This window comes from Silene latifolia, chromosome 10, assembly GCF_048544455.1.
Source record: "Silene latifolia isolate original U9 population chromosome 10, ASM4854445v1, whole genome shotgun sequence".
Lineage (NCBI taxonomy): Eukaryota > Viridiplantae > Streptophyta > Magnoliopsida > Caryophyllales > Caryophyllaceae > Silene > Silene latifolia.
In genome coordinates this window covers 17,953,068-17,975,017 of record NC_133535.1, presented here as the reverse complement: position 1 = coordinate 17,975,017, position 21,950 = coordinate 17,953,068, and the positions used below count along the sequence as shown (strand labels likewise).

The 21,950-nt window shown below is 35.6% G+C and overlaps 1 protein-coding gene across 1 annotated transcript; it reads right to left on the bottom strand.

Annotated features, from left to right (window-relative positions):
- Window positions 1-16: 16 nt before the first annotated feature.
- On the bottom strand, window positions 17-9,583 carry LOC141605275 (protein transport protein SEC23 C). Its single transcript, XM_074423974.1, has 12 exons — window positions 8,554-9,583; window positions 7,597-7,770; window positions 6,387-6,548; window positions 4,911-5,053; window positions 3,225-3,300; window positions 2,957-3,132; window positions 2,773-2,854; window positions 2,545-2,622; window positions 1,629-1,790; window positions 1,269-1,532; window positions 809-913; window positions 17-404 (listed from the first exon to the last, which is right to left on the bottom strand). Exons 1-12 carry the CDS (start codon window positions 9,307-9,309, stop codon window positions 267-269), a joined length of 2,316 nt encoding a protein of 771 aa, XP_074280075.1. The 5' UTR covers window positions 9,310-9,583; the 3' UTR covers window positions 17-266.
- Between the last annotated feature and the right edge of the window lie 12,367 nt (window positions 9,584-21,950).

Here is a 21,950-nt window from a genome sequence, read left to right as displayed (position 1 = left end):
CAAATAAGACCGTTAATGCCAAATAATAGAAATCCAAATTAGAAACAGAATGTACAGAAACAAGCGTAACTTACAGAACAGTAGGGAAATACAATTAATTTGCCTCATTCAAAAATATTTAAATTAACAGTTCAAGAGATAAGCCTATGATTACTGTCAAGGACAAAGAATAATACTGAAAACATTGACTAATGTACTTTACTATACATCAAAACCAGGAATCAAATGGTATAAAAGTGTGGGAGGTACTAGGTTACTACCGATTTCTATTGAACGGCTAGCCTCTGCAGATGATTTAAGAACACCTCAAAGCTGACATCGTCCGTGAAAATCACATCCCCACCAGTAGGGGCATTGGAGTTGTATGTTGCCGAAGGATTCAACTTCGCCAGAAGAAACCGAGCCTGGATTACACATTAAAGGATGACAATTGAGGTACACGATTAACTCGAGGAAATTGTACAAAACAGCATTCAAAAATCACGTGATTTGATAGTTAGCCATTCATTAGTATTAACTCGATCAACAATATGTTCCATTGAGCATACATAGGCCAATACTAGCAATCAATCTCTGCTTTCGAAAACTTGTGTAGGATGATCTCACTGTAAGGTTATGGCTAGACCAGTGCCGTAAGTTTTGCGACAAAAAGGCGGGGTAAATTTAATGTTTTAACTTCAAACCTCACTCTTTTCTCTTCAACGTTCAACGTTCAAACTTAAAACTCATATTTCATTTGAATTGTCTTAGGTATAATTATGATCTTAAGAAAATTGACACATACAGCTACCAAGTGACAAACATTTACCTGGGAACCATACTGATCACAGATGACCAACCGTGGTACTGGAAATCTTTCTTTAATCAAACCATCAACATCATCTTTGGGAGCTTGCAACAATTCAGCAAATGTCTGGAGGAAGTAAGAGAAATTTGAGACTAACAGACAACAAGAGGCTGAAAAATTTGGTCGCTTCGAAAGTATTTACTACGTCTTCATTTATATCGTCCTCGTTTGACTTCGGTGATCAAACAATGCTGACTCCAACCAATATTGAATATTTCCCACAATATTCAATAGTTACAAGTTACAATTGTCAACAAAGGTAATATGAAAATATTTATCTCGGTAATCTGACAAATGTTCCATTTTATCCTTCCACATGTTTAGAGCAACCAGTGGTCAACAGGTCATAGTTGACATTAATTGATCATAAAAGTCAAATGGGGACAACAATGTGAAATGAGACAACAGGAACGGGACGAACCTTGTGTTCAGGCATAGTATGGTATCCCTCCTTTCGCCACTGAGCAACAGTTGCACCGTGAAATATCACAACAGTGAAATAAGCGTCCAATAGTAATATTTTGTCAGGAGAAACAGAGGCGACATCAAGAAGGGCAGGTTCAGCTGCTGAATGAAAAGAGTATGAAATTAACGAAGGCTGAATCATCACTACTGAGTTGGAAACATTCTCCCGGTTAAGAATCATCCTAAAGTATGCAGTCTCATCAGGACTATTGTTGAACACCTACAACAGATGAATAACCATTGAGTTGCTGTTTTAACAATTTATAATCACGCAAGATATACGGAAGATCAAGTTCAATAAAAGAAACAAAGATACCTGAACAAATTGAGAACGTCTCAAGTGAAATATAAATTGAGGAAATATTGAAAGCCGTGGAGATAAACTGAAAGTATCGGAATTATCCTTTTGGTATTCTCCGAATCTTGAACAAAGGCGTATCAAGCATCTGTCAAGCCATCGGATTGGGTCGAACTCCGCCTGCACACCGATAACGGTAAAGGAGGTGAAGTCATGAAGAAACTAAGCTAGCCAGGAAAGGAGGAAGAAGACGGGCTAATAATACAAAGTAGAAAAAGCCATCATATAGAAAAATACATTATAATGGAACCAAATATAAATAGCTTGGCTCTATATACCAAGCATCCATATTTGATCATACTTCCTCCATTCAACTCCACTCTACCTATTTCTATTTTCTACACTATTCACAAATACACATTCAATTTTGATTTTCTCTCAATACATAAGTGAAAATACATTCATGTGGGATCTTGTTTGATTCGTCTTTACTATTCACAAATACACATTCAATTTTGATTTTCTCTCAATACATAAGTGAAAATACATTCATGTGGGATCTTGTTTGATTCGTCTTTACGAGTACACTAAAAATAAGATAACTACCAATCATGAAAACAATCAGGAACACCCTTGAAAATCTGACAATTACTTTCTTTCTCCCTGTCTTTCTAAAGCACCACAAGTCCACAATAGCTAAACGAATTTAATTCAACAGAATATTAAGCAGGCTTTGCTATTCAGTGCTACCACATTTTAAATTGTAAATGCTTCTCTTCAGGCCAAGAAGTGTCCAATTTAAAGAGCAACCAAGGTTCATGATAACCAAATTGAGTAAGCAAACAAAAGAACAAAGTTATTTACCTAAATTATTGTACATAAATTATTGAATCCCAAAGAGTAAAAAGGTTCCACGCTTTTCGTTAAAGCTTACCTCGTTCTCCATTTTAAATGAAACTAGGCGTGCCATGGTAACAGCTGCTGCTTCTTGATCAAACCCAGCAACTAACTCCTATAGATTTATAACATACAAGAAGCAGAAAGTTAACAACTTACTACCACCGACAAGATGACCCAAAGGGATTGGGCTTATAAGTTACTCAACAGGAGAGAATATAACAATGTCGTAGCCCTAATATACTCAAAAACATTGTCCAAGTACCTGTGTGCTTCCAGGACCAGCAACCCACCTTCGAGAAAGAGTGGTAGCCCGTAATCTCATACGACCACTATGGTGCTGATAGCTGAGAAAAATCTGAAATAAGTTAAGAGTAGTTCCAGGATGTAGTGGCCAATAGAGAAGGAAGCAAAAGGGAACACAAGCAAATTAAAGGTTGGGCTCATACTAAGTCAAAAACTGAAGGTAAAACAGGTTGCTAGTGGCTTCACCAATAGCATCAGGATTGTCCTTCTTTGCAATGTCAAAAAATAAACATAACGTTGTAGCTTTGTCAAGGCCACACATCTTCCATGCACTTGTACTACCCTGACCAATAACAGTTTCTGAACAAAAAAGACTTTTCTGCAAAGGGCAAAAAGCACAGCCAGGATTAGACCAACAGGTTAAATGAATAGCGACAAAATTGAAGACATTAGTTTATACCATGAGTTTACCTTTTCAAGTGAGGCACAAGGACCTATGATTCCCTGAACTTTTAAATCCCTTGAGCAGTTAACCTCAAAAATACCACTGCAGAAAGGTAAAGTAGAAGATTGATTTAGCAATTCACTTTAATAATCCAAAAATTTCTTTAGAAGAGAATAATCATCCAAACTATGAAATAGAGCAGCTCAGAAAGGGAAAAAAAAAAAAAAAAGAACGAGTAACAAGGAGAGGTACTTGATTGAGGCAATATCTTTTTTTTTTTGGAAAAAAAAAGATGAAAATTGATAAAGAAAATTAGTGAAACCAAATATGATGTGAAGTTTCAATTTGATTCCCTCAAAAAAAAAAAAACTATTTAAACCCATATGGTGCTCAGTGACCCTGTGACCCCGTGGTACAGGAATCGACAATGATCATCCTTTCAGAGTTTAGAATAAGAACTCCCAGAAAAACTGGAATCAAGCATTGTAAATCAGCAACCATGCTAAAGTTGGTGAATAGGTACATAGCGATCTTAAAGGGTCAACTTACAGACTGTTTTGCAAATGGAAATTACGTCCAATCAATTAATTTCACAGAATCTAGTTAATCTAATGGGCACAGAGAGAGATGAAAGAAAATCAGGAAAGAGCTCTTAAATGATTTTTGTCACGAGGAAACGGAAGAAAGGCCTACAGCAATATATATCCTGGCTAAGTCCAAGGGCTTGCTTGAGATGGAGGTGATTGTTTCTAGGGTAATAAAGCTTAACTGAGCTAGAAAATGGAGAAAAGTGATGGTCGTTGAAGATAGAAATCAGAAGAGAGTGTAATACTGTAATAGTTGTTTCATTAAGGGTGGACTAGTTACCCACCTTACCCTTAAAGTAATGTATTCCTTCAAATGGGGGTAAATTCCTGAATACCTCCCTCCCCTCCTCTTTCCACCCTCCATAGCCACCACTAACCACCAATCTCCTCCTACTTCATGTTTTATTATTCCGGTAATGATTAACCTCTATCTCAAGGAGGGCCTAAGACAGAAACAGCAGTTTTTTGTTCATTAATCTCACATAACTACGACTACGAGTAGGAAAACTAACGATTCTCAGGAACTGCTGATTAACAAGATAGGAGTGACATACAGTAAATACAAACTATATACATTATCAACAACAAAGTGAGGAGTTGCAGGAAAGGAAAGAAAGTTTCAATCCCCTGAATCTTGATGTGCGGAAGACTGAAATAAAATAAATCAATCCACAGTTGTTACTGGTTCCTCGTCAAAAAATCTAAAAGGCTTAATTGGGTAGTATGTTCAGTATTATGACTCGAGATTTTGAATAAGAAACTAGAAATATGCTTCCTGTGTAAGTACATACATATATTCGACTTTTGATAAACTAAGAAAGTGCAAAACTCCTCTGCATTACAGTCATAACTCATAATACACCAAAGCTTGTTGAGTAGCATTTCTAAATTGCCATTCAGTCGATGTTCAGCAATAACAGATAAACATGCTAATGAAATCAATACAACAACATCAGAGCCTTAGATCCGAAAGATTTGGGAAGTAGAAATCTTTGTATTTACAAAATATAACCTCGTATTCAAAAAGTAGAAATCTACACATGAATGAGTAACTAACCAAACGAAAAAAAATGCAGAATTGAAGGTATAGAAAGCGCAAGTTTAAATAAATAACTAACGCCTTACTTGGAAGCTGGCCCAAGGTCATATTCCCCAGTCTGGAAAACACGCTTAAGAGAATCCTTGAATACTGAATGGCCAAAACTTTCAGCAAGAACAACAAGCCCACCAGTTTTTTCAACAGCTACTTTAAGTTCAGCTACCCCAACCTGGTATGTGAAGTATGATCACCAATATCAGGCTTCTAAATCTTACATGGCAGCACAATCCAAAATACTCCGTATATCACACGAGATGACTTGACAATACTAAAAAGATAATAACATGACTTGTTTTTCAGCATGAAATGTTGAAATCCATTTAAGTTCCAAAATGAAAAATAAACTCACAACTATAAATATAAGCAGATACCATTCATATACCAATTTCAAGTTTCAATCATAAATATTTCTTTTTACAATTTATGCTTGTCGTTAAACATTCTTCACTCAAACACTACAACAACGGAAAATTCACGTGCTACCCTAGAACTTTGCCATTTTGCACATGGTACCCAACTTTTCAAGTTTGTACACATAATATCCTTGACTTTTCATTTTCAAGCACAACATGCCCTTTTTATCATTTTAAAAATTTTCAATCGAGCATAAATCATAGACCAGAAATCGGAATTGACTAATTTTTTTTTTCAAATTGATTACCTCTTCAAGATCTACAAGTTGATAAAACAAAAATGGTCATTCGGAAATTTAACATCGAAGATATGGTTGAATTGAGATTTTCGTTAAAAAAAACCTATAAATGTCATTCGACGATTTTTTTTTCTCAAATCATAGATTATGACAAGATAATCATTTTAGAAAAAAAAAATTGGCCGATTCTGATGGTACAAGAGTTATGCTCAATTGAGTATTTTTATAGCGACAAAAAAGGCATGATGTACATGAAAATCAAACATGGAGGGTATCATGTACACAAACTTAAAATATTGGGTACCATGTACAAAGTGGTAAAGTTGAAGAGTACCACGCGAATTTTCCGTAACAATAAACCACCAGGCATCAGATACAATAATATTCCACAGTTTGTATCAAACAAAAAATGTCAAATGATGTTCCTTTACTTCTTCCTTAGGGTGTGTTTGGATAGCAAAAGTGGAGAGGAAGGGAGGGGAGGGGGGAGGAGAGAAGGGAAAGGGAGAGAAGGGAAGGGGAGGGGGAATCGAGTGTGGGTGTTTGGATACAATTTCCCTCCAAATCTTGCCTATTATGGAGAGATTTTGATTAGGCTTGGAGGAGGGAAATTGGATCCCTCCAAATCTCTTCCCCTCCATTTCTCTCCACCCTCATTTGTTATCCAAACAAGGGATTTTAAATCCCCTACTGTCCCTCCCTTTCTTTTCCCTTCAAATCACTCAATCCAAACACACCCTTAAACATTTTCATCTTTATAGTTTTTGAGGGTGGAAGCTGCAAGTGATGAATGGCAAAAGAAAATTAAAGAAAACATTAAATAAATATAAGAATACAGATCATATAATACCTGATCAAGGGCACACGCAAATAGGTCAAGAACGTGTCCTTGGTGCACAAGTTGCTTCGAAAGTCCTTCATAAAATTTTACTGCTTTGTGATAATGAGGAACAGCATCCTTATCCAAGTCCTTATGAGAACGAATTGGCTCAGATAGGTTCTTTGAGACGATCTGCAAATAAACCCGAACAAAAATTAATTAGTATTGTAATTGTTGAGCAATGTTCACACAGTGAGCAGAAGAAGTAAGGACAACAACTTCCAACAACATTAGAAATCCTAATAAGTATGTTTGCCAATAACAACCTTTATCTAAATAATCTTACTTTAAACAAAAAAAATCCTCAGTGTAGTTCACTGTGACCACTCTCACATTCATCAAATTCAGAAGACACGAAAGACAGTGACAGGAAGATTTATGGTCAAAGATTTATCGACTTCAGCATAAATATTTTCAAATAAGGTCAATGAAGCTTAATAGCATTACTTAATTCGTGGGGATAATTCACTAGTTTACACGGTTAAAAGGTATAGCTATATTTCATTTCACTTTGCTCATCCGAAACAGTCATACTTCCCATCAATTCTTTTCAGATTAAGAATGCTTCTATTCATTACATACACATAATATGTTACTCCGACAGTCCGACTCAGATTCAGATTCAGTGTCATACATGACACGGTGTCGGAGCGCCAAATACGGTTGTTTTGAGGGAGAAGTTTTGATTTTTTGGTCTAAAATAAATTGTCAAAGTGTAGTATCGGACACCTCTAGGGTGTGTTTGGATAGCATGAGGGGAAGGGGAAGGAGGGAAGGGGAAGGGAGAGAAGGGAAGGGGAGGAGGAATGGAGTGTGGTTATTTGGATACAATTTACCTCCAAATGTTGCCTATTGTGGAGAGATTTTGATTAGGCTTTGAGGAGGGAAATTGGATCCCTCCAAATCTCTCCCCCTCCATTTCCCTCCACCCTCATTTGCTATCCAAATAATGGATTTTAAATCCCCTACTCTCTCTCCCTTTCTTTTCCCTCCAAATCTCTCCCTTTCTTTTCCCTCCAAATCTCTCAATCCAAACACACCCCTAGTGTCCGACAAATGACACTGAATGACTGGATCAAAGTGAAGGGTCGGAATAACATAGCACATCTGTCAAAACTCAGCTAACAATACAGTAAAAAGAATTAAGATTAGAACGTCTTTAAATAAGGAGAAAACTTACAGCACCGGGTCCTTCAGTTGAGGGACCACCAACAAAAGACATAATCCTAGCCCCTTGTCCGGGAACACAAGCTCCCAACAAGTGGGCAGCAATGCTGAGTGCCGTCCCTGTACACCTAGTTGCCCTCTCATCGGCTGCCACCCCCCAGGGATCTTTCTGAAGTTCCTCAAGCAACTACATTCACCAATTACATTTGTGCCATCAACAAGTAAATCAAAAAAGGAAGCCATACTTGACCCTTCAAATTAAAAGGCAGAAATTCTACTAACTCAGTATGCATTTCTAAAACACCACCTTCCCGCAGAAAACCATCAGCTTTATTGCCAATTAAATCATTGGTGCAAGTCAATTGGACAGTAATATAAGGTCTCAGTGTCTCACAATATGTTTCTAATATGAATCCAGAATGGGACGATTTACATGCACAACTTTCTAGTTAATTTTTAATTTAATCAATCATGCACAGCCACTGAACCTTGAGTACATTCTCGAAAGACCATAACGAACCCCGAAAATCCAAAATTCACAAGTGCCCACTTCAACAGTCAATACAGTCAAATATATGCCACAAATTCTGAGCTGAGCATCAACTAAATCAATCACGCAACTGAAAAAAAGTAAAGCCTGGCATTCCAACCTCAATAGCCAACATTTCCCACACAGTCAACAAATTCAAGTCAATCACCAATGATAACCAAAACATCAAACATACTAAGAAAGTTAAGAACTTTCCCAACTTGGGCACAAACTCATTTCGCAAGCAACTAAGGATTTACAACAAGTACATGCATAATCAACATTTCTAAACGATTCCTACTCCGTCACTAGAATAACAACTCAATCTACAGAAGTCAACGCTTCAACTAGCAAGTCCTCCTATACCAACATTTTCAGATATCTATATGACTATATCAGATTAAAGCTTCCAGCATGATCAGAAAATTAAGAAATTATTACCGAATTGAGCGCAAATTCGCACTCAGACACAGGCAACAAGAACCGAGAGATACTCTCAGCAGACAACCCATCCCTAACACCAGCAACAACACCGGTTACCGGCTTCTTCCCGAAAAACCCCAACTGCTCAATAACCTGCTCCTTACTAATCTCCTTACCTCCCTTAAACACAAAACTCTTCGGAAGCCCGCCTCCGAAACCCAATTCATGAACATTAACCAAACTCCCAAACGTGATCAACCCCACCATACTCTCCTCAGGCAACAATTCCAACGCCTGCGCCAACGCCAATTTCAAATACCCAATTTCCTCCTCAATCATACACGTATCCACCACAAACAAACACACACTGGAATTAGGGTTACCATTAGGGTTTTTAGGGTTAGGGTTTTCCACTAGATATTCATACTCCACCGTCGTATACTGCGGAAACAACTCTGCCGGCAGATTATCGTCGGAAATGGAAGCGTAATGCGTCGGAAAATGATTACGATTGAAACAAAACGCACAAACCCAGATTTTAGCTGCGAAATCGACGACGGAAAAAGGGTTTAAGATGGATCGACAAGATCTACAGCGTAAAGGAGTGTAAGGAAGAAGAGGGGGAGAATTAGGGTTTGAAGTAAGGGATGTTAATGGTGTGTAGAAGACTGAAACTGGGATTACACTGTTACTTGCTTCTTGTTTTGTACCTGGGATTACATTCCATGGCATTCTTACTCCGTCTTGTTGTTCTAATGTAACGAATTCCGCCATTGTTGGAGGTGGAAGAAGATCGATTGATAAAATCAATCGATTTTATGTGTAATTATGATTAATTGGGAATTGCGATCGTAAAACAGAGAGTGATTAAGGATGAATTTGATCGGAAATTAGTTACGATAATTATGTGATTGATGGGAGGGAAGAAGACATGATCATTGATCACAGTATCACACACTCGAGTCAGTTCTTGTCTCGTTTTGATTTGTTTGTTTTTTTCAAGAGTCTTTCCTTAATTTCTCTTTTTTTATTTATTTTAAAGTGAAGATCAATACATATATATAACATAGAGCGATATTAGAGAGTCCAACTTTTTTTAGAAATCCTAACAAGGGTAGATTTCGAAAAAAAATTAAATAAATAAAATTATCCTAATTAAAGTATATTTCTTAGTATTTAAAACAAATTTTAATAAAATTATCCTAATATAAGTAGATTAAAATTAGCAAATAGATAATAGATATTCATAATAGTTCAAGTTATCGTATTTATTTCCCCTCACTTATGGTCTCATACATTTTTAGTTTGTATTCTCGCATTAAAATTCAAGAAGCTGGGCGGATAAAAGATAAATTTATTTTATTAAAGTTTTATATTAAGATGATGTAGTGTAATCTTACGTAGTTACAAGGAGTATAAATTACGATTTCATTAAAATGTAATCACTAAATAATCATTGGGGTGTGTGTATAGAAATCATAAACACAAATGCTTCCATATACATTCAAGTTATCAATACATCAAACATTTCACTAATATATATAATATACTATTTTTGTTTAACTAATTAACTTTCTATAAGAATGTGGAGATCATTAGATGGAGGAATGAAACTGAGAAAAACTGAAGTAGAAGGGTTTAAACAACTCAAAGCATTTGTGTAACAATGGAACAACTCATAGTGTTATTCATATGATGAATTGATGATCGGTTATAGACTCACACATTAGTAGTATCACCTAATTTCATTTACTACAAAATTTCATAATTACCGCCAACATATATCCAAATAATTTAACCATTACGAAATAGTAGGTGCTACATACTCAAAATACACTATGTAACTAATTATATGGTATATGAATGTCATACACATTATTCATATACTATATCTAAGGTTTCATTATAAAAATTAACTGAAACCTAAAAAACGAGCTTAAAAAATAATTGAAAATTCGGAACCGATTAAATAAAAACTGCTTTTTAAACTAACCGAAAGATTGTTTTTTTTTTGATAATATGGCAGAAAAGGACATAGTAAGTACTCCATATTTAATATTATAAATTGAAGTATTTAAAAAAAAAAAACAGGTAGCTTATTTCTCACATGCTTCGCTTATTTTGGTAAATAATTTATCCACCAAATACTTACAACAAAAAAAATAAATGAAATTTTGGTCAGATAAATTTAAGCTTATTTTTTTCGGAACAGAGCCTAAATATAAGATTTTTAATTTCATGATCTCTTGACCTTCATAATATCAAATTAATTTCTTTTTGATATTTTTTTTTGGCCCATGTTTACTTACTTTTGAACCTATTGTTAGCAGTTAATCTCATGTTCCAGTTTTAATTTTATTAACTTGATTAATAAAATAAATAGCTAGGCCGCTATTGGTTCAGAATAAATATTAGCAATGAGACATTGTAACACAAAGTACGTATATATCATAATCATGAGAAATAGAATAAATAAACAATTGGTTCAAAATAAATAGCGTTCCATATAAGAAAATTGTTAACTCTACAATAAGAAAAAAAAAATTTGATCAAAAGGAAAATCTATCAAAATTGTCCAATTATATCTCTTTTGTCTTGGATGTAGCGAATATAAATAAAGTTTCAGACTCAAACTGAATTTTAAATCATGTCAACCATGGGTGTTAGCTAGAGATGGGTAAATAAAATATCAGAAATATTTGAAAACTATAGAATAAGCGAGAATATAACATTTATATGGAACGAACTATTTTAAGATCTACACAAGTTGATCTATGGTTTTGAAAATTTTTACTTGCTGTGACAACTAAGGGCATGTAATTTTTCTAATTAATATGGGTATGAGAAAGCCTACATTCGTCATGTCCCCTCGCCCGTATGACATCCTTGCTTTTGGGAGTCGTTTCTTCCCCTGTTATTCAAGACTTAGTACAGTATTTTAGTCCCGCTAGACTTTGGGAGCAAAATTCATTATATTTTAGGAATTTCACACTAAATGTACGTCATCTTTTTTGCAATGATCCTATGTATTGCTTTTGCAGATTCGTCAATACATTAGTTTGACCATGATTTTTGACATATTAATGGTCAAAGTTATAAACGACGTTTGACCCTTGAGAAGCAACGGGAAAGATGTTTATTAAGAAGGGAAGGGAGTATAAATGATGAATTTTTTTAACATAATTCATAATGGTATGTTCTACCAAGTGTGGTATGTCGGGTATGTTGTTGAGGAACATCAACTCTGTAAGAGGACTATCTAAAGAGACATTGTCTTATTATCAATCGCCTTGAGAAATTCGAAATAGAAAAGAAGATAATTACGGATTCCAAAGTTGGCAAAAGGCACTGAACCGAGCATATGAATGACTTCCTCGGATACAAAGATTCCTTTCGTTCTTAAGCGGAGACAATATACATTGAGGTTATGCTACGCTAGACAATAAACAAGAGTCAGGGACAATCACTTAATCATTTTGTAATTTATGTGCTGAAACCAGTTCAGCTCCATTCAGTTCAGTTCAGTTCAGCTTCATTCAGTTCAGTTCAGTTCAGTTCAGTTCAGATCAGTTCAGTTCAGTTCAGTTCAGTTCATATTAATTTATTTCAACATTACTAGTATTACTAGTTGGAAAGCCCGTGCGATGCACGAGGCTCCCATTAGAATTATCTGTAAAAATATACTCTTAAGTTTGATTAAAAAAAAAAGTTCAATAATGTTGAATCATTAATGAAAAAAAAAATTTGTAGTTGGTGTACGTAGTTGTCTAGTTAATTACCGATAAATTATTAGTACTTTTAGCAGAAACGTTTTGTCCTTCATAGGTATAACATCAAGAGTACGTATTTAACTTTTCAATTGTCACATGCACATCCGGTTTTAGTTAAATACAAAACACTATGTCCATAACACATGCTGCAGCACACCATAATGAACCCTTAATAACGAAGACGTGCCTTATGAGTTTTACAAATTATTTTCACCAACAACAACTAAGCAATACATAATGATGTTACGTAACACAACATGTGTCATAATTATATAAATTTAGTGTATTCAGGGAAAATGCTAGATCTCTAACAATATAATTTTAGTAATGACCACCTTTACGTAGAAGCGTCAAGAACAACATTATCCAAGGGATTAAGGTTCTCATCGTGATAGAGACCGAATGTATCAAGGCCAATCGAAGGACATTATTTACAATAAAGTTTTCACAAATTTATCAAATTATGTGTCGTATTTATTTTGCATGAATCTTTTAAGGACAAGTAGTCTTAATTGTAAATAGTCAAAGACTATTTATGTTAAAACCGATGATGCGTAAGATTATAAGAATAATAACTCTACAATCCAATTATATCTGTGAATGTTATACAACTGATATAATCAATACCAAATGCCCAACATTGTTGTTGCGTTTTTGTGAGGGGAACTCATGATTAATCACTCCTCATCTAAATCAACTCCCGAAATTTTGTTTGCTCTCATTTTTAGCATGGTTTACTTTTTGTTAAATTTAATAGTTTTCTATTACCAGACAATGGTAACGTAAACCAACGTTTCAGTGTTGCCATAAAATACTAACTAACTTGGTAACTCAATGATTTTAAATGATGTCATAAAACTAATAAATGATATTGCCCCGTGCATTCTATGCAATAGAATCACAAATATTTTTTATTGTTGTTTATAGACTAATAATTATATTGGAATTTAGTTTGAATTTGATGTTGCGAGAAGTGTATAAGGAGCAAATACTCATAATTGTAGATATATAATCAAGGTAAAATTATGTTTAAGAGATCTAACATTTTCTTTGAACACACTGTATATAATTATAATAAGTGTTGTTTTACGTAACATCATTCAGTTTTACGTAGTTGTTCTATGTTAAAATAATTTACAAGACTCATAAAGGTCTGTCTCCATTATTAAGAATTTATTTTGGTGAGCTGCACCATATTTACAAAGAGAGCGTTTTTTTATTGAATTAAGACCAGTTGTGGTTGCGACAATGAAAAAGCAAAGTATATATTATAACTAAATCACTTGATGTTATAAGTACTATTGAATGTCAAATTTTTACGGTAAAAACACTAATAATTCATCAATCAACTATACCAACCATGAATTTTTTCCATCAATGATTCAACATAGTTGAACTTTTTTGTTAACTTAAAATATAATTTTACAGATAATCCTAATAGGAGCTCCGTGCGTCGCACGGGTTTTCCAACTAGTTCATTAATAGAATGTTATAAGACTCATAAAGGATATGTATATCAATAATCAATTTAATTGAAATCAAAGAAAAATAACCTTCTTATAAACTAGGGATCTAAAAACATGATATGACAATTCGGCTCATCCTATTATTGCTATCTTCATGTAGTTTTTGGGGGATCCTTCGTTATTATGAGATAAATTTAAGGATCGCTTACAAATTGAAAGAACACGCTACCAACCATCAACGAACTACTCTTTACTATATTACTGATGAGACTAAACCCACCCATGAATGGAAAACCACCGAAATAAGGGACGGAAAAACGTTTCTCACAAAAAATGAGATTTTTATTGAATAGAAGATAAATATGCATACTATTGATTAAAATTTGAAACAATTTTAAGGCTTACCATCGATTGATTGATAATCGATGAAAACCCCACGTATAATTGATGGAGGCTGGGATTTTTAGAGAGAGGTTTTAGAGAGAGAATAAGTTTTTTTTTTAAAGTTAGTCTTTCCTTAATTTCTGATTAAAGAAATTCACTAAAACTTGGGAGAGACGGTCTCTCGCTAAGTTATTGAGAGGCCAATTTTTCGTACTCTTTTATTTGTATTTCGTACCCTTTTTATTATTGATCGTGAAATAGTAATTTCGTACTTATTTACAAAATAAATGTACCCATTTTATCATTAATCATGATTTGTACCTATTTTATTACTTTTACTACCATTTTTTCTTAAAATTGTACAATGGTCTCTCAATAAAGCTTATTAAGAGACCGTCTCTCAGGAGACCTACTCAAGGAAATTAAGTTTTTAGTCGTCTCACACTCTCACTTATAGTCAAACAAGATTTATAACTCGACCTAAATGTAGCTATTGGTCGAGGTCGAATGCGAAGATGATGGGGTGTATGCTAGGATAGTTTTAGCCTAAGTCTAGTCTAATAAGTAGATAAAATTGATTTATGCTAAGCGTAGACACCTCAAAATGTCTACTAGTCTTACGGATACCCGATGATGAGGCTAAAACCTAATGACTAAATGAAAATCGGTTTTGTTATAATTAAAGTTTATTTACACTTATTCCCCGAGAAACGGTAAAATGGTATAAAATCACCCATAAACCTTGTAATCTAACCAATATTTTTCCTCCAAAATCACTCATACTCTAATAAGGAAACAAAAGAATGTATAATTATTGAAAAATTCTAAGGTATACCGGGTGTACAAGATTATCGTACACCATAACCAATGATAAACCTTTATTCATATTTCACTTATATTTTGCTTTATTATTTATGGAGAGTATGAGGAATTCTAATATTCTTTTTGGATAGGGTGTACGATGACATGGTACACCCGGTGTACCCAAGAATTTCTCATAATTATTACAATTTTCTTCATTTTAATAAGGAAAGAAATGAGAATTGATACATGTGATAACTTTAGACATTAATTTTTGTAATTTTATATAAAAAAACAAAAAAATTTGTAGCCATGGCATGAGATCCTTAACTTATTTTAATTTGGCACATGACACTCTATATAAATCAAGATCAAGATATATACTTAAAATAAGTATTTTCGGAAAAAAAAATCACAGGTAAATTATATTCATTCAATTTCAATGAATTTTTTACATATTCTTTATACACAAAGACCAAGGTAGAAAGAGAGGGGAATTGCTTTTAATATTATTAAAAGATAAAGTTTAGAGTAAAATTAACCCAAAAAATAAAAGTGTAAACTATTAACCGGGACATGTGGAGTATGTGTTAACAATTCTTTAATTATTTTAGTAGTTTGTAAATCATCTTTGTAGACAGATGTGTGGTATACTTTTGTTATAAGATCAGTACGCGTGTTAATTACGGAGTACATTTTACATCTAACTTAATTGTATTATTAATTATTAATATCATAAATTAATTGCATATAATGATATAATATTGTTTTAATATAATGATAGTAGTAAGTTAAGACAAAAATATTTTAACTTAAAGTGTCTTTTAATTGTAGCAAACTTTCTTTTCGTACATCTTACTATTATTATATTTATTAGTAGATTTTAACATTCAATTAAAAGTACTCGAGGCATTTCTATATTGAAAAAAAATCTAAAAAAATATCTTTTAACACGGATCAACACTAATTCCATTTAACCCACTTTGTTATATTATTTGCACTTACGATAGCTTGTAATGATAGTTGGGCCAAATGAGTAAAAATTACGAGGCAATTCACCTCTAATTCGATCTGTCAAACGGGCGGGTTATGGGTTTGGTCATTTCGGGTGCAGGTAAAATACGGTCGGGTCTATTTTGGGTTTATATGGGTCGGGTTAATACGGGTTTTGGGTCGAGTTTAGGATCAGAATGGGTCAGATTAACGCCTTTTTTAAAAAATTTATTTTCTTTAATTCTACTTATAAACGCATAAATATTCTTAAATTATTATTATTATCTAGTTTAATATATGATATTAGTAAGATTAAACATTGTTTGCTTAATATTTTCAATATCACACTGTTATACGAACGGTTTGATACGGGTTTCTGGTCGGGTTCAGGTAAAAAAAAAAACAGGCCGATCAACATCTTTTTCTGTCCTTTTTTTAAAACTTCTTTTATATCGTAATTCCTACCATTTATATGATAGTTGGGCCAAATGAGTAAAAATCATGAGGCAATTCACCTCTAATTCGACCTATCAAATGAGCAAACGGGCGGGTTATGGGTTCGGTCATTTCGGGTTCAGGTAAAATACGGGTCGGGTCTATTTCGGGTTTGAAAAATACGGGTTTATATGGGTCGGGTTAATACGGGTTTTGGGTCAATTTTAGGGTCGGAATGGGTCAAATTAAAGCCTTTTAAAAAAATTAATTTTCTTTAATTCTACTTATAAACGCATAAATATTCTTAAATTTTTATTATTATCTAGTTTAATATATGATATTAGTAAGATTAAACATTTTTTGCTTAATATTTTCAATTTCACACCGTTATACAAACGGTTCGATACGGGTTTCTGGTCGGGTTCGGGTAAAAAAATAGGCCGATCAACATCTTTTTCTGTCCTTTTTTTAAAACTTCTTTTATATCGTAACTCCTACCATTTATACATTTTTCTCATCTTGCTCGTCTTAGTCAACTTAATTGTCACCATTCTTGCCATCACCACCTCGTCGTCATCATCATTACCTTCATTAACTCGCTAAGCACGACAGTGAGACTCAAATAAGACGACAATGATGACGTGGCATGTGATCAGAGGTGATGAGGTGGTAGTGCTGACGTGTAATGCGGTTCCACGTAATAAGATGAAAGTGATGGTGTGGCACACACTTCGAAGTGATTATGTGGTATGTGATCGAGGTGATGACATGGCAGTGCCGACATGGAATGCGGTTCGATGTAACACGGTGAAAGTAATGGCGTGGCATACACTTCAAGATGATGACGTGGCATGTCGCCTGAAATGATGACATGACAGTGCTGACGTAGAATACGGATCGGCGTAATATGGTGAAAGTGACGGTGTGGCATACACTTTGATGTGATGACGTGGCATATGATTCAAGGTGATGACGTGACATTCTCTATATACATATTTTCTTAAAATTTTAAAAGTCGATCAATACCTATTTGACATTATTAATTTTAATGAAGATATATTGCCTTGACCCAACGGGTCAAAAAGGGTTCGGGTATTTTTCAGGTTCGGGTTGAAAATAACGGGTTGTTTGCGGGTTATTTACGGGTCGGGTTACGGTATGTTTCCCGATCGGGTCAGGTTTTGACAGGTCTACCTCTAATGCACTAGTCATGAATTAGCAAGCCCATAGGTGAATGTTGAAAGGTACTATTTAGGCTTGCCTTTTTATATTATATATATAGATTATGGTTAATTAAGTCCTAAATCATTTGACTGGAATATGTGTTACCACTTAACCATATCCGGTTTTTTGTTACAATTTAACCATATCCGTTAATATCACTCACTCACTCTCTCATAGCACCAAACACACATTCTCATTTACCAAACACAAAGGCGTGAAAGAAAGCACATCTGAGAAAAACCCACATTCTTCATCTTCCCTTTACCTGTTCATCCAGCGATCCAACCCCCACCCTTTGCATACCTTACCACTGTCATGATCGATGATAATCGGTGCGACGCTATAATCGATCCTACCCCTCCCTTCAGCTGCCACAGATCCGTCTATCTCCACCATTTACCTAGAAAACACCACTGGAGATGAGGTCGTCGTTGATATTATTATCAAGCTTTATTATTCCCATCCTCTCAAGGTTACAACTTTCATTTGAATTTGGAATTATTATCAAACTTTTTATTATCCAACCCCTCCCTTCAACTTACATCTTAGAATAAGCTACAACAATCCAAAGCTTAGAAACGCGGCCATTTCATAAAATATTTGAACATCAGCATGGCCGTATTTTACAGTACTTAAAGCAAGGTTGGGCACCTTTACTACTCCATCTTTGCAACATATAGTGAAAGAAGGGACATTGGCTTTTTTTTCCATTCGATATCTTCCACCTACTACACTTTTGAGCTCCACATTTTCTGCATTTATAATTTGGGTCTCAATTCGATGTCAACATATCCTTCAAGTTCTGTTCCAAGTTAAGTAACATAAAACATTAGAATCAACATTCATTAACATAATAATGTATTTGAATGCCGACTAAACTATTGCAAACATGAGACCTACATTCGTTTCTACTACATTTGTTTGGCTTATGGTCACTTCATATGCTGTTGAAATATTTCTTGGCAAAACTCGAACTATACTTTGTTTATGATATTGTGACACCCCCATACTCCAAGTGCCTTACCAGGACCACTTAAGGTATGAAAACGTCACCATCTCGGTTACCCGAGGCAATGATACTCAAATAGACAATAACGAAACGTATTTAAATGATAATAAAGTTTAGATGATACATCAAGGTTCCAAAAACTGTCAAAAGGAAATACAATTGTTCTCCAAAAACCAAAGTACTCAACAACTAAATAAAACACATCGGAAGACTCTAAGACTGGTGGTGACTCCATCCCAACTATCCCTCGCATACGCCATCATACATGCTCAACAACTACTCACCATCCCCGAATGGATCACCACAGTTTTTAAAACAATTAACGGGGTCAGTACTGATTACATAAAACAAATACCATAAAGGAACAATATCACAAACAGCTCAAACAACTCAACAAGCCCCAGTCTCCATCTCCAATCTCCACACAACTGACTACACACTAAAGTGTGTAGCCCTGCCAGAGTACCCATCACAACAAGTACTCCACGCCGCTAGTGAGGGACCGCAGACGTACCCACCAAATCCCCGCTCATCTCCATCGAGCGAAAAACCCAAGTTCATTAATGTTCACATCCCTTCTGTGGCAGGTTCCACAGAAGGCGAATCAAGGGCGTGAAGCCACTCTCGTAAGTGACTCCACTCAGCCAGGGACGCGCCCCGAAGATCACAGATAGATACAAACCAATTAATAATATAGAATCAACAACCGTCAAGACCAACCAATAATATAATCAACCTTTAATGACAACAACAATCACCACACATCATGTAACTAATACTGAGCAGGGAAACCCTACCTGGAAAGAAATCTCCAAGATCGTCACAATCAGCTAATCACAATCGTTCTTCAACGAAATCATTTCCTATAAACATACAATCATACAATCACAATCTAACATCAACCATACTCCCAAAAGCCCCAAATTACCCAATTAGGGTTTCAACTAAAATTAATGAAACGATATAAAAATCATACTAGAAGCTTACCCACAATGCAACGGTCTCACAGGCGTAAAGAACTCAACGATCCGACGACTTTAGCCCTTAGGATTTGCCAACAACGCGACGAGAGAGGACTACGTAATTTCTTTTTATTTTGAAAGGTTTGTAAAGGTGAAAAAGTGATTAAAGAAAATGACGGAAGCCTTTTATATTAATCTCGCGTTATTAGCAAAACCCGTCAAAACAAACCCATAAAACACACTTACTCGATCGAGTAAGTGACTTACTTGATTGAGTGCCCCATACTCGATCGAGTGTCACACGTACTCGATCGAGTACCCATCAGGCAGACTACTGTTTCGAATAAAAACATACTTACTCGACAGAGTAAGTACCACTCGATAGAGTACCCATAGACATAGAAAACCGTAGTATGACAGTCTTCCCTCCTTGAAAGGAACTTCATCCCCGAAGTTCAACCCATACATAAAAACAAACATACTAACTCGATCAAGACACAATAACGCAAGTAAGAACTCAAAAGAAAACCCCAACCTATAAAACATGAACTCTTAACACCAACTCCACCAACTATTCCTACGTCCACAACATGGCTCGCGATATCGTATCAACTACATCATAGTCTCTCTCGACACTAACTCCATAAACTACCAACTACCATCCACAAACGCTGCTAGCTCCGTTTCACTAACATATTATCCACTAGAAAATCCAATATCAAGACACTCATAAACATCAAACGGAATGTTACATTCTACCTGTAACACCCCAGTTATTGAGAGTAAGGTTGTCCCACATCGGGGAATTGAGGAGGTTGTGATATGTTTATAAGGGATTCCATCCACCACTTAGCAACAAGGCCTTGCGCTTTTGGGCTTAAGTGAGGACAAATAACTGGCCCAAAAGTGCACACCCATCTTATTGGGTTGTGTTACGACAGTGGTGGGTCGGGTTGTTACAAAATGGTATCAGAGCGACGATCCTGAAACCTGTAACCAATGAATCCAATGAATATAGAGAGTCAATTAAAATGAACCCGGGGTAAAGGTTGTAGGAGCTAATGCAAAGGCTTGGAAGACGTCCTAAAGTCGCGAACTCGCCTTACAACTTTGAACCGGTCACATGGGAGGGTATATGTCAAGGTTGTATGTGATGTTTGTTAGTTTGTATGTGAATATGGTGACGTATGCTGTAATTGTTGGATGTTTGGAGTAGAAGGTTGAGTTTGTGCATGAAAGGTTGGTGAAGTATATAGAACTGTTGTATGAACAAGAAGCATGTTGGATGTTTACTTTGTGGCGTTTGATAACATGATATAATTGTTTTGTTGATCATATGAAAAGCTTGGTAGAATCGCATGCTTAACTATTTTATATGTTGAGTTATAAAGTTGCATAGAATATGTTGGGATATGATATAGCATGCGGGTAGCATATTCGAGTTAGCATGACTCGATCGAGTGGGTCTGACTCGATCGAGTGGGTATTTGACTATTTTGCAACCAGAATCGTGTTTTTGGGCACTCGATCGAGTACCTCGGGCACTCGATCGAGTAGGGGGTCACTCGATCGAGTAGCCTGGCTACTCGGTCGAGTATGTTAGAGATCAGAAGGTCTGTTTGGGGTCTGATGTCGAGGCACTCGATCGAGTATGGTGGGCACTCGATCGAGTAGCCTCTTACTCGATCGAGTAGGTTTAGGCACTCGATCGAGTGTGTTCTGGGCAGTCCGCTTTCGTGTTTTGAGGTTTTAGTGCGTATGTTTATGTCTACCCTTTCTTATATAGTTTCAAGATGCCGCCAAAGAGAAACGCTTATTATGCGAGAGCTGAGACCATGAACGTAGATGATACCGTTAAGATGTTGGAGCATCAAGATGCTCTTACTGAGGCCTTAAAGAAAGTGGGAAAAGATAAGGATAAGGAGGTTGATCACTCTAAGATCAGCCTCTATATAGCGAGGTTCAACCCAAAAGAGTACAAGGGGACCGGGGAACCAAACCTTCTTGACAAATGGCATCATGAGATGGAGAATATACTAGACCTGGTTCATTGTCCTGATGAGATGAGAGTAGAGCAAGCTGCGTTCTACCTGAGGGAAGTAGCTGGCGAGTGGTGGGATAAGGTGAAGGTGAGTGCTAGGGAGATGTATACGAACCAGGGCTTACCTGCTATACCTTGGGAAGAGTTTCGGAGGGCTATGAGGAAGGAGTTTGTACCGGAACATGTGAGGAGTAAGCTGAGAGAGGAGTTTGATGGGTTTAAGATGACATCTGATATGTCAGTTGCTGAGTACTACAAGCAGTTCAATGAGAAGTCTAGGTATGCTGAGGATATGGGTTTGAGTTAGGAGAACCTGGCGCTGAGGTTTGA